The sequence below is a fragment of the Aspergillus ambiguus genome, assembly GCF_047715705.1.
Source record: "Aspergillus ambiguus strain CBS 117.58 unplaced genomic scaffold BDV59scaffold_1, whole genome shotgun sequence".
Lineage (NCBI taxonomy): Eukaryota > Fungi > Ascomycota > Eurotiomycetes > Eurotiales > Aspergillaceae > Aspergillus > Aspergillus ambiguus.
The window spans coordinates 862,347-874,455 of record NW_027395514.1 but is presented as its reverse complement, the minus strand read 5'-3'; the positions used below and the strand labels follow the sequence as shown (position 1 = coordinate 874,455).

General features: G+C 52.3%; 4 protein-coding genes and 1 non-coding gene across 5 annotated transcripts; 2 read left to right on the top strand and 3 right to left on the bottom strand.

Moving 5' to 3' along the window:
• The first annotated feature begins 39 nt into the window (after nucleotides 1-39).
• Nucleotides 40-2,800, top strand: yme2 (putative RNA12 protein). Its single transcript, XM_073687772.1, has 3 exons — nucleotides 40-297; nucleotides 345-2,087; nucleotides 2,142-2,800. The coding sequence occupies exons 1-3, from the start codon at nucleotides 126-128 to the stop codon at nucleotides 2,696-2,698; spliced, it is 2,472 nt and encodes an 823-aa protein (XP_073553163.1). The 5' UTR covers nucleotides 40-125; the 3' UTR covers nucleotides 2,699-2,800.
• Nucleotides 2,801-2,852: 52 nt separating this feature from the next.
• Nucleotides 2,853-2,933, top strand: BDV59DRAFT_t15. Its single transcript has one exon. It is a non-coding gene; the product is annotated as a tRNA-Pro (tRNA).
• Nucleotides 2,934-6,203: 3,270 nt separating this feature from the next.
• On the bottom strand, nucleotides 6,204-8,194 carry ilv3C (putative dihydroxy-acid dehydratase; the record flags this gene model as incomplete). The annotated part of the gene is made up of 3 exons (XM_073694873.1): nucleotides 7,698-8,194; nucleotides 7,427-7,638; nucleotides 6,204-7,373 (listed from the first exon to the last, which is right to left on the bottom strand). The coding sequence occupies exons 1-3, from the start codon at nucleotides 8,113-8,115 to the stop codon at nucleotides 6,204-6,206; spliced, it is 1,800 nt and encodes a 599-aa protein (XP_073553162.1). The 5' UTR covers nucleotides 8,116-8,194.
• A 14-nt stretch (nucleotides 8,195-8,208) lies between these two features.
• BDV59DRAFT_166747 (cytochrome P450) lies at nucleotides 8,209-10,304 on the bottom strand. Its single transcript, XM_073687771.1, has 2 exons — nucleotides 9,909-10,304; nucleotides 8,209-9,853 (listed from the first exon to the last, which is right to left on the bottom strand). Exons 1-2 carry the CDS (start codon nucleotides 10,166-10,168, stop codon nucleotides 8,389-8,391), a joined length of 1,725 nt encoding a protein of 574 aa, XP_073553161.1. The 5' UTR covers nucleotides 10,169-10,304; the 3' UTR covers nucleotides 8,209-8,388.
• Nucleotides 10,291-12,078, bottom strand: BDV59DRAFT_166746 (putative tetracycline transporter). The gene is made up of 2 exons (XM_073687770.1): nucleotides 11,893-12,078; nucleotides 10,291-11,845 (listed from the first exon to the last, which is right to left on the bottom strand). The coding sequence occupies exons 1-2, from the start codon at nucleotides 11,959-11,961 to the stop codon at nucleotides 10,568-10,570; spliced, it is 1,347 nt and encodes a 448-aa protein (XP_073553160.1). The 5' UTR covers nucleotides 11,962-12,078; the 3' UTR covers nucleotides 10,291-10,567.
• Nucleotides 12,079-12,109: the final 31 nt, after the last annotated feature.

Below are 12,109 nucleotides of genomic sequence, written 5' to 3'. Positions count from 1 at the left end.
GATACAGGCCCCGTCACGGCAGTACCGCCAGTCGACGTCATCCATAATGCGGAGTTAAGTACTACTACTACTACTACTACTACTTCGACATACTCATGACTCCTACATAATGCCGTGATGCCAACATGTTGAGGCGAGCATTCCCCCCAGGTGTCCCAGGCTGGGCTCCCACAGCTCTTCTCTCTGCCAGAATCCACGGAGCGCATCTCTCCACCGCATCAGCGACATCACATGCCTCATGCCTGGAAACCGGGCATATCGAGTTGCGCCACGATGAGGGGCTTCTTTTCGTCAACAGTGCGATATCACGTCCATATCTGCACAATACACACTGACAATCCCAGACATTTTCCCGTCCAAATTGCAATGGATCCTTCAAGGTCCACTACAGGGCAATCGGTCGTACGAACAAGCGCTGAAGCGTATTGACCGGCCGCATCTCGCGGCCTCCGATCCACTAGGCATCATCAATCGGGTTCTCCCGCAATCTCTGGACCTCAATATCCGCGAAGTCGTTCCACGTTTCAGAGAAGGCGGGGCGTTTGTCCGATACGCGCGCAAGACTGGGATCACCGACAGCGACGTCGAAGCCGCCATCCGCGCAAACCTCGAGGCGCATCCCATCCGGCCGTGGTTTAACCCGTTTCAGAAGGTCACTGTTGCCCGCGTTTTAGGCCGGCCCTGGATCGAGGATCTATATCGCATTCCCAGCCCGCGGCTGAAGGTGGAATTCCACCCGGCCTCGGCGGACGGCTCGGCGGAAATTCTGACAACCGAGACGCTGTATTCGCTGCTTCGCAGCTACGGTAAGCTGCGCGACATCCACAAACAACCGTCGGACTCGAAGGTCACGCCGCACTATGCCCTGGTGGAATTCACGCGGCCCTGCTACGCCGTCATGGCGAAGAACTGCATGCACGGGTTTACGTGCTCGGAGAGCCAGGGAGGCGGGAAGTTCGGCACCCGCGTGAAGATTAAGTACGAGCGGAAGATCAAACTATCCATGATCAGGGACTGGATCTTGAACCACCCGCGCATTGTGATCCCCGCCATTGCGGCGCTCGTCGCCGCCGTGACCGTGACGGTCTTTGATCCCATCCGCACCTTCTTCATCAAGATGAAGATCAAGGCGACCTTCCAGTCGGAGGAGAACACGGCGCTGAATTGGATCCGCAAGCAGGTCAGCAAGGCGAACATCATCGGCTTTGGCCATCGCGCGCCGGACCCGCGCGGCCTGACCGCCATCTGGGAGGGCCGCCAGGGCGATATCTCCCAGCTGCAGTCGTGGCTGACGGAGAACGCGGAGACTTTCATTGTCATTCAGGGCCCTCGGGGTTCGGGGAAGCGGGAGCTCGTCATGAACCAGGCCCTCGCTCCCTACAAGTATAAGGTCGTCATCGATTGCAAGGAGATTCAGGATGCGCGCGGGGATACGGCGAAGATTGCCCGGGCGGCCAGCCAGGTGGGCTATCGGCCGGTGTTCTCGTGGATGAATAGCATCAGCAGTTTTGTCGACCTCGCGGCGCAGGGCATGATTGGAACTAAGGCTGGGTTTTCCGAGACGCTGGATGCACAGCTGAGCAATATCTGGCAGAATACTGCCACCGCGTTGAGGCGGATTACCCTGGAGAACCGGACGAAGAACGATAAAGATACAGGATTGACCGACGAGGAGTATTTGGAGGCTCATCCCGAGCATCGGCCTGTTGTTATCATTGACAACTTCCTACATAATGCATCGGAGGGCGGTGTGGTGTACGATAAGATCACCGAATGGGCCGCTCGATTGACGACGGGGAACATCGCCCATGTGATCTTCCTGACTACTGATGCTTCTTTCTCCAAACCTCTCAGTAAGGCTTTGCCGAACGCGGTGTTCCGTACAATATCTCTCGGCGACTGTACCCTGGATGTGGCAAGACGGTTCGTGCTTAGCCATCTCACCGGCGAGACAACGGAAGAGGACAAGTCACCCGAATATCCAGGAGACCTAGCTGGCCTGGACAGCTGCATTGGGGTATTGGGCGGTCGTGTCACAGACTTGCAATTTATGGCGCATCGGATTGAAGCCGGCGAGACACCTGAAGGTGAGTATACCAGGTCAATTCTGCTGTAAAGCCATGAATGCTAATGGGCTACAGCCGCGGTAAACCGTATTATTGAGCAATCTGCGTCGGAAATCTTGAAGATGTTCATCTTTGACACAGACACGGCATCGCATCCATGGACCCACGAACAAGCCTGGCATCTGATCAAGAACCTGGCGAAGGCAAAACACGGGTCATTGCCATATCACCAAGTTCTCCTTTCCGACTTGTTCAAGGAGAATGGCGAATCCACACTCCGCGCGTTGGAGCAAGCGGAGCTAATCTCTATCGTCTCCGTTAATGGATGTCCCGAGACGATCAAGCCTGGGAAACCCGTCTATCGTGCAGTATTTAAGCAGCTGACGGAGGATAAGACGCTCAGAAGCCGGCTGGATCTGGAGATTTTGTCCCAGCTGATTGCTAAAGAGAACAAGAGCATTGGGAAGCATGAAGAAGAGCTCCGTCTACTGGGAAGCCTGCCCAAACAGCCATATGAGTTGCGAGGGCGCATCCAGTGGCTACTGGAAAAGGTGTACAAGTCCCAGGATAGGATTATTCGGTATGAGTCTGAGAGTGCCGTGTTGCAGAAGATTCTTCAGAGGGATCATTGATGCTTGTTGGCGAAAGGGATTAGGTTCAATCAATGGACAGAGCTTTTGCATTCATCTTTGTATCTTAAGCAGAACAAACTTACGTATGTTCATCTTAATCGGCAGACGCATAGTCAATTATGTAAAGAAGTACTAGTATTATGTAATTATCGTTGCCCGGATGGTCTAGTCGTATGATTCCTCGTTTGGGTTTCTCGAATCGAGGAGGTCCCGCGTTCAAATCGCGGTTCGGGCCTTTTTTTACTTTTTCCTTTTCCCCCATCCCCTCCCCAGTTCTACAGGTCCGCTGCAGTGTCACTGACAATTGTATTTTCAAAAATAAAAATCCAACAGCCTTTTTCATATCGGTATCACAGCAGTGTATTCTCTACGCACGTTCGCCAAAAAGCCCAAGACAATAAACCACACCGAGTATGGCCAAGCGAAAGGATATTGAATCACCTAGACAGGCACATAAAACCTACAACACAAACAGAGGGGATGGTCACAAGCGGGACATGGGTGCAAGATTGGCAAGAGCAAGTCTCCATGACCACATTGGCAGCACCTCCATGCACGATTATCAGCCCCATATTCCAAAAGCAATTCAACAATGTCGTGCCGGTTATCCCTCGTAGCCCATTCGATGCTGGTCATTTTGTCTTGATCCTCTGTGTTTGGATCCGCACCGGCTTCTAGGAGCCGCTTGACAACTCTGTAATGTCCTCGATAGGAAGCAATATTAAGGGCAGTCGCTCCGCCACGACCACCACAAGCATCAATTGAGGCACCATACTGGATAAGCTTATCTACAGCGGGCAGGATCCCAAAGGAAGCAGCGTAATAGAGAGGTTCAGTCATACACACTGCAGGGCTGGACGTGTTCAAATGGAATACCTGGACCCAGGATCTGTAGTTTCCCCCTTGTTCCAGGCTGGCGGTCCTGAAGAAGGCCATGATGTCTTCCAGTTCGGCTTCAGAAAGCACAAAACCAGGAGGTGAGTAAGCACCGCAAATATTGGCCCAGGTTGTCGCAGCGTACTCCAGGAGAGGGAACTCAATGAGCCGATAGTCAAGAGAACTTTCATCCAAACAGGGTCGCCTAAATTCATTGAACATGAAGTATGTCAGGCATTTCTTATATATAAGACGTGCCGATTCAGTTCCTTCTAGGTAATAGAAGGCCGCAGGGCCACGCCAGATGGCTTCGGAGGTGAGGTATGCTGGCACCGATGAGTGGGCTAAGGCGATTGTCGAAGTAGTCTCATCATACACGACTAGCCCCTGGCACACTTGCAAAACGATATTGAGATCGAATAGGCGGCTTTCATTGTCAAGGAATTTGTCTCCCTTTTCGAGCACAAGAGCTTCTCCTAGCGCGGTCAGGGTAAGGGGATCCGGGCTGTAAGTGAGCCAAAGCAGGGTTTCCCTTGCGAGATACTGGTCCTGTGCCGGGATGTGACATAGAATGGCCTCATATGCCCCATACAAGCTATCTGGCATGGTATCAAGAGAACGCAGAACATCTCTCCCAGTTCTCTGAGCACTAAGCAAATCCAGCTGACACTGAACGTAGCGGAACCTTTGATGCTGTTAGCCCCCAATCTGACCTTTAATACCACGAACCGTTGCTTACATTCCATTCGCTTTCCTCAAGAGCAGTCGTCTTATTTTCTCCTTCGTGTGTGACGGGAGTCGTCGTAGACTGGGTCGCACCGTGAGCTGAGTGGCTATGAATGCGTCTATATCATCCCAGTTCGACGTTGATGTCATCTGCACTCGCAATATAGCGACACCTCGCGACTTTCTTATGGGTACAGTGCTTGTAATCATGACTTGTATTCTGTCAGTTGACTGCGTAAGTGTCGCCAATGTATCTAGAATATCTTCTGTCTCGCTGCTCTCGTTTACGGCATCGACAAAAAGATATAGCTTGTGTTGTTCACGCGCCTGTTTTACGAGGATTTGCATCAGGGATTCTGGGGTAGGAGGTCTTCTTCTTTCAAAGTCGTCTGTGACACTGTCGAGAATTTCCGGATAGGTTCTCGAGACTTGCGAAACAAAGGCCCCAAGAAGGTAAACGAGTTTCCGGGATGTATTGTACTGAAACGAGCAATAAAAGCCCAGTACCCCGGCAGGTTCAATTCCTTCTGCAGCGCGTGCGGCCTCTATCGCAGTTGAGCTACATACAATCGTTGTTAGCGCTATTGGGGAACATGTCGTGGCGGAAAATATACCAGAGAATGGTCTTTCCAGATCCTGCTACACAGTTGTTTCAGTATATATCAGATGCCTAGGGTGATCACATACAGTTTCCTTGCAGGTGCAGAAACCTGCAACCATTTTCTGTCTTTAACCATCTTTGAAATTGATTGTCGATGAACCAGTGTCCTGTGCCGACCTGGTGGGAGGACCGCGCTGCGCAGTGGATTGATTCGACATCAATCGGACATAGCCATTCACGCAGGCTTTGCTGTCGATCCACTGCACATTATACTATCAGACAAGAGAAAGTGGCACGGCCGCGATAAACTCTTACATCGGTTGCTCAGTTCGATTTTTTGGGTCATGTCTATTAACTTGTCCATTGATTGTGGTATTTGTGTCTCGGAAGTGCTGACACGATAGTTAGCTTGATTCCTCTACCATAGGTTCGTATTCCACAGTACGAATTTTTGTTCACCAGAGCCAGAATAAAATATGACTTGAGCCTTTCCAGCTGTCCGAGGCTCTCCTGCAGCTTGGCCCTCCTCCCCGGCCAACCTAATTGCTTCCAGGGCGATGGTCCTCGCGACGCTCTCTTCTCCAACTCATCAAGTGTCTCCTTTAAGATGGTGCTTGCACTTTCGAGCACATCGCCTAATGATTCCGACCAAGGTAACCGGGCAGAGCAAGTATAGGTCTTGTCCCAAACTGATTGCTCGCTGCTCATTTGGTCTAGAATCGCCTTCAGCGCAAACAGCTCCCCCAGCAAGTCCCTAATCTCGTCATGGGCATTCTTCACTTGTTTTCCGTATTTGTATGCCACACTGGCTGCCTCTATGACCTGGAGAGTCAGGCCAGCTAACGAAACTGGATCCGCCATCTATACTGTTAGTTATTGGTTTATGGGGAGATTTCGCCGGGAGAAGTATATCCATATAGTTAAACTTGGATTTTTGAGAGTTTAAAACCACCGCATTGCGACAGGTATGTAGATATATGCGTGGATGGACGTGGGGCAAGGCTGAACTCGAGGGATCGTCGTTAACCATGTTTGCGTGTTAGGTCGCTTAAAGAGTGGTTTTTCTCTAACACAACTTTAGGATTCGATATAGTTCTAGGATCGCCGCTGTTGCAAAATCTATACTAAATATATACCATATTCTCTCTTTTAGGTCGATGATAGAAATCACTTTAGTAATAAAGGTGTATCGACAGGCCAATCTATAGGTAGACATTGCACTGCCACAAGTATGTCCCTCTATCCGTAAATCTTAGCTACATACTAAATAAGCTATAATATATAATACAGGCCCTTCAATTTCTAGTCATCGGCAACAAGGAAATCAAAATCCGCCCCAACATGTGCCTGGTTGACGGACCGCTCATACAATCCACGATATCCCCGTCTCGAGCTTCTCTGCTGTACAACACCTTCATCTACAAACGCCCGCTTCCTAGCCTCCACGCGTGCCTTCAGCTCCTCATCAGAAATTCCCAGCTGTAATCTTCGACTCTCCACATCACAGGTAATAATATCGCCTGTCTGGACCACTCCGAACGGTGACTCTGCCAGCCCCGACTCTGGCGAAATATGCAGTACAATAGTACCCCCGGCGGTGCCTGACATCCGGCCATCGGAAAGACGCAGCATATCCTTCACGCCTTCCGCCCCTAGCCTGCGCGGGATCGGAATCATCCCGGCCTCGGGCATGCCCGGGTTTCCAATAGGGCCGATACCCTTTAGGACTAGGATAGAGTCCTTCGTTATCGGCAGGGCTGGGTCGTCGAGACGCCTGGCGAGATCGGCCGTGTTCTCAAAGACGACCGTCGGGCCTGTGTGGGAGAGCAGTCTGCGGTCTTTTGACGCAGAAGCCTTCATGACTGCGCCGTCGGGTGCAATGTTCCCGTAGAGTACGACCAGGGACGAGGCCGGGTAAAGCGGGTCGGTCAGCGGACGGATGATCTGCTGGGAGAGGGGGAATGTCCGGAATGGTGTGCTGTCGAGAACGTCGCCGAGCGTCCTGCCGGTAATGGTCATGGCGGAGAGCTGGAGAAGTGGACGGAGAGTGTGCAGGAGGGCGAGCATGCCTCCTGCGTTGTGGAAGTCGTTCATGTAGTTGTCGCCACTGGGCTTGAGGTCAATCAGGAGGGGTGTTTTTTGCCCGATCTCTTCGATTGTTTGCAGCGTGATCGCGCCCTTTACTTTTGGGTGACGGTTCGCGATAGCGAGGAGATGGACGACGGCGTTGGTCGACCCGCCAATTGCCTGTAGGACGGTGATGGCGTTGAGGAAGGAGTCCTTGGATAGGATGGTCTGCGGTGTCCTCTTTGACAATGCTGCAGCTACCGCGTTCCCGCCGGTTTCCTCTGCGATTCTGATTCTTGCGGAAGAGACGGCGGGTGCGGACGCCCCGCGCAGAGGCATCATGCCGAGCGCTGCAGTCAGACAGGCCATGGTGCTGGCCGTCCCCATGACGCCGCAGGTCCCAATCTTGATACAGTGTCAGTGCAGCGGATGGATGGGGTATTAAAGATCTCACGCACCGTCGGAGCGAGCTCCTCGTTGATAGCGGAGATCTCTTCGATGTCGATATCTCCTGCGCGGTACGCAGCCCAGTTATTGCGACAATCGGTGCATGCTCCGATCCTCTGGCCGCGGTTGCTGCCGGGCATCATGGGCCCCGTTATCAGGGGCAGGACGGGTTTGTTCGCGGAGATGCCCCCCATCAACTGCGCGGGAACGGTTTTATCACAGCCTAGATTAATCAGTCATTCAATCATGGTTATTTAGGGTCGACGCATGCAGAGCACGTACCTCCAATCATGATACACGCGTCCAGTGGCTGCGCACGAATCATCTCCTCTGTATCCATGCTCATCAAGTTCCGCAAGAACATGCTAGTCGGATAAGAGAAGCTCTCGTGCACGCTGATGGTAGGAAACTCGATCGCGAGGCCGCCATTGAGCTGCACTCCGCGCTTGGCTGCTTCAATGAGCTGCGGCACATTTCCATGGCAGGGATTAAAGCCGGAGTACGTGTTAATGATGCCTATAATCGGACGAGATAGTGCATCTTCCGAGTAGCCCAAGGCTTTGATGAAGACTTTTCGCAGGAATAGCGAGAAATGCGCGTCCCCGTATGACGTTAGGCCTTGCCGAAGGCCGGTGTTTGTTGGTATGGGGGTTGAGAGATCATAGTCTTTCTTTGCCGGATCCAGCTCTTCTTGGGTCATTGTTACTACTGTTTTATGGGGTATGGTGGAAATGTTGAAAAGTTGAGGCGATGTCGACAGATGGTCAATTGAGCCATCGCATCGGATAATTATCCGCAAGATACTACCGCGGTTATTGACTTTGAGAACTAGTTACCGAAATACTTCTTCGCCTAGAGCAGCCCCAATACATTTTGATTTGGACACGGTTGTTCTGGCGAATCGACGGAGGAAAGATAAACAGGAGAGATATATATAACCGACAGTACCCGACACCAAGTTCTAGCACACCAATTAAACACGCATCGACAGACGTACCCTGATATCACTACTCGGCAAGTAAGCACCGCTAGAAGGACGGTGTTTGGGGAGTGTGAAATCCTTGCCATCTGCTGGCTCAATGTTCCACATCGAGATGATGGCCGCAACAAAGGCCAGGATTTCTCTTTCGGCGAACACTCGCCCCTTACACCCAGACGCACCCCCGCCAAATGGATATATGGTGTGTAATTCTGCTCTCTGAGAGCCGGTCTCCGGGTCGGTGACGATAAACCGGAGTGGATCGAACTGGTCCGGGTTGGAAAAATAGCGGGGGTCATTATGGAGAACACCATGCGGGACGGCTATGCTCTCGCCTTTATTGACGTAGAATGAACGAGGCTCCGACAGACCTGCCACGGCGGCATCAGCCTTGGACTCGGCGATGATCAAGTCCGAGGTGAGCTCGCGGAAAGACAGACCTGCCGAGTCCATGCGCATAGTTTCGTAGAAGCTAGCCTTGAAGAGATGGCAGTTTCTAAACATCGCCTCGAAATCCATCGAGATTTTGGGGGCTTCGGGAATGGGGAACCCGGTTTCCTCTCGCGTCGGTCTCCAAGCCTTCACATACGGCGATATCTCTTGTCGAACCTCATCCAGGAGGTTGGGGTTGGTATACAGACGGAGGAGATGCCAAAAGGCAACGTTGGGCGAGTTTCCGTTCATAGCCCAGAACAGAGACAAGTGTCCCGGGGCACTGTCTTTCGCAGATAGCCCCATGTTCTTGGACATCCGAATGCGTTGCTTCATTGGCTCAGACACATCATCGAAATCGCGAAGTTTGACATCACCTTCAATGCCATCTTCCATGTCGACGAATGCTTTCTGATATGCTGCGAGGGCCTCGAGAATTCTATCCCGGCCAGCACAAGCTGCAGACAGTCCAGGGATCGGAAGCCAGCGGGGTAAGCCCATGGCCAGGAGCGGGAAACGGTTATCAAGCGCCCAGACGTCATCCAGCAAGGAGGGAAAAGCCTCCAGTATAGCTCTGCCCATAAGCGTGGTAGTGGTAATATGCCCGACGAAGCCCCTAATAAGAGCAAATAGGCTGGCCTCGCAAGTGGGTTTGTCACCTCGATCGGCCAGCACAACGGCGCTTGACCGTTCCCATGGCGTCTGGTCAACAGGACTCCAGCAAAATGTCACAAAATTGGCAACTTCTCGCTGGAGTAATTGGACGAGCTTTGTAGAGGCTTCAGTGGTGAAAGGCTCCCTCATGAAGAGATTGGGGAGGTTATGATGAAAGACATGGTGATCGGCTGCATTGAAGTTGCGAATTGTACCCCGGTCGCCTCCGACAGTCTTCAGCGCATAATTTATCAGCGCAGCAGAGGATGTGCTGCGAGATAGCATGACTGTTTTGACCAGGGATGGCGATACGACGACATTGTGCTTTGTGCCGCCCATATAGATGCCCAAGGCGGGCTCTTTCAGAGAATCACTGTGGTCTTGGTTAGATGCTGGTATCACCCCCATTCACATTGAGGCTTACTCACCGCGCCTTTTCAATCAGAGCCACATGATCCCAGACAAACGAAATGCCATGTCCCAGCCATGGAACCCAGTAGGCGACGGTGCGGACAGGTCGGGCATTTGTAGTCATCGTGCGAGCACCAGTTCGGCTCTGAAGCCCCGTGATGATACGCGTAGAGATACAGATAGCTATTACCAAACAAAGTACCAACCATCCCAGTTCCCTCAGATTAGTTTGGGCGCTCTGTATTAGAACATCTTTGGAGATTTCGTATCCACCCATTGCGCCCTATTGCGGATGGGGATGCACGACGATTGTCTGAGTTTGAACAATTCAAGAATGCAGCATCATGAGATCCAAGGAGAATGAGAATAGCCAGCGCTTGAGAGAAGATTCGCCAGACAAACCGGTATCTTGCATACTGCATGCTTCACCAGCTGAAGCAAAACACATCGCCGTGGACGTCTTATGTCATCACATCATGTGACCCATCATGTTAGACCAATAAGACGCTAGTATTTGGAAGTAAAGGTTATGTATGGTACGGTTTCTAAAAAGACACGACAGAAGCACTTCATTCCAACAGTATATTCATGTGTACGTGTACTCCCGACCAGCGGTACCACACGTAGCGTTACAGATAGTACTAAGCACATTTCGTTATAGGTGGTCACCGATAGATCAGGCCTTCGGCTTTGAAGCAGCTGTCGTGGACGGAGACTTCAGCGTGGTAAAGGCCAGCACAGTCACCGTCAACATGGCACACCCGCCAGTAGTATAGGCGATGTCACGACCGACCCACCAAAACAGTGAGCAGAAGAGCACCGGGCCGGCGGCACGACCAGCCTGACCCCAACTCCGAAGACGACCGAGGACAGCACCTCGCTCGCCCTCCTGCGCTTCGAGGCTACCAAGACTATTCAAGCCAGTAACGACGGTCGCGCTGGTGATAGCCAGCAGCGCACCAGCGCCGTACAACCCAGCCAGAGAGGAGACGCGGGCAAGGAGAAAGAAAGACACGGCGCAGGCGAGCACACCAGCACGGACAGTGACGAGTGGGGGTAGACGGCGTACTACCGTGCCCTGAAGGAGGGACGCAATTAGGCCCATCATGGACAGGAGCCGCCCGTTCAAGGCGGAAGGGCTGGCGGTGCTGCCCGCGTAGAATGTGGCAGTTAGGAAAGGGAGTGAAAACTCCATTCCCGAGAACGGGAGGAGGAAGAGGAAATGGACGAGGTTGAGGATAGCTGGGTTATTGGTATGCTTGCGCGGCGTGGGGGTCTTCTCCTTGCCCTTGGATGTGTCGGTCTTGTTGGAAGAAGCAGGAGCGTGGCTGAGCTTGGTAAGACGAGGGTGGGTTTCTGGAAGGTAGGCGTAGAGATACAGAGTCTCCAGGACGATGAGGACAAGTGAGACGCCGGCAGAAGTGGCAAAAGGGTTTGCAGCGACTGTGGTGATATTGGAGAGGGCAGCCCCCAGTGCCGGTCCGAAGGTAAAAGCAATGCTGAAGCAGGCACCGACGAGCGCCATTGTCGAGCCGCGCTGGCTGGGATCGCTGATATCGGTTGCGATAGCATTCGCCAGTTGGACATTACCCTCACTAAGGCCACCCACTACTCGACTAGCGAGGAACGTGCGGAAGTCCGTGGCGGCAACCCAGAGCGCGACGCTAAGTGTATTACCCATCATGGAGAAGAGAAGGGCTCTCCGGCGACCATGTTTGTCAGAGAGACGCCCAATTATGGGAGCCGCTAGGGCCTGAAGAAGGGAGAAGAGAGATCCCAGAGCACCTCCCAGCAGAACAATATCATAGCGCGAGTCAATGGGCTTTGCGAAGGAGTTCTTGTAGGCGTTGAGATAGTGGAAGACACGGTTGAGCAAGGAAGACGGCGAAGGGTCTTTGTTACGGTAGAAGGCAAGTAGAGAGGGAAAGAGCGGCAGTATAAATGTAAAAGATATCTGAGCGGTCAGCAGGTGTGAATATAAATCAGACGAGGGTCTCATACCAGATCCAAGAGTAAAGAGATCATCAACACTTTGAGTATCTTTTTCCGCTGGTCTGCGGGGAGAGCCATAATGGAGACGAAGCAGAAAACCAACTAGAATAAAACAAGTAGGACAAATGCATGAATAGAAATATATAAGAAACGAACGGATCCAGACCAGGTAGAAGACTCGGCGGGGGTTGAGACGTGACGATACTCTGAATTGTTGTTGTTGTTC

Excerpts from the sequence above, each read along its gene's own strand:
- yme2 (XM_073687772.1), top strand. The coding sequence starts at position 126 with ATGTTGAGGCGAGCATTCCCCCCAGGTGTCCCAGGCTGGGCTCCCACA. Across the intron at positions 298-344 it reads GGGGCTTCTTTTCGTCAACA|ACATTTTCCCGTCCAAATTG; the intron begins GTGCGATATCAC and ends TGACAATCCCAG. Across the intron at positions 2,088-2,141 it reads AGCCGGCGAGACACCTGAAG|CCGCGGTAAACCGTATTATT; the intron begins GTGAGTATACCA and ends AATGGGCTACAG.
- BDV59DRAFT_166746 (XM_073687770.1), bottom strand. The coding sequence starts at position 11,961 with ATGGCTCTCCCCGCAGACCAGCGGAAAAAGATACTCAAAGTGTTGATG. Across the intron at positions 11,846-11,892 it reads TCTCTTTACTCTTGGATCTG|ATATCTTTTACATTTATACT; the intron begins GTATGAGACCCT and ends CTGACCGCTCAG.
- BDV59DRAFT_166747 (XM_073687771.1), bottom strand. The coding sequence starts at position 10,168 with ATGGGTGGATACGAAATCTCCAAAGATGTTCTAATACAGAGCGCCCAA. Across the intron at positions 9,854-9,908 it reads GCTCTGATTGAAAAGGCGCG|TGATTCTCTGAAAGAGCCCG; the intron begins GTGAGTAAGCCT and ends CCAAGACCACAG.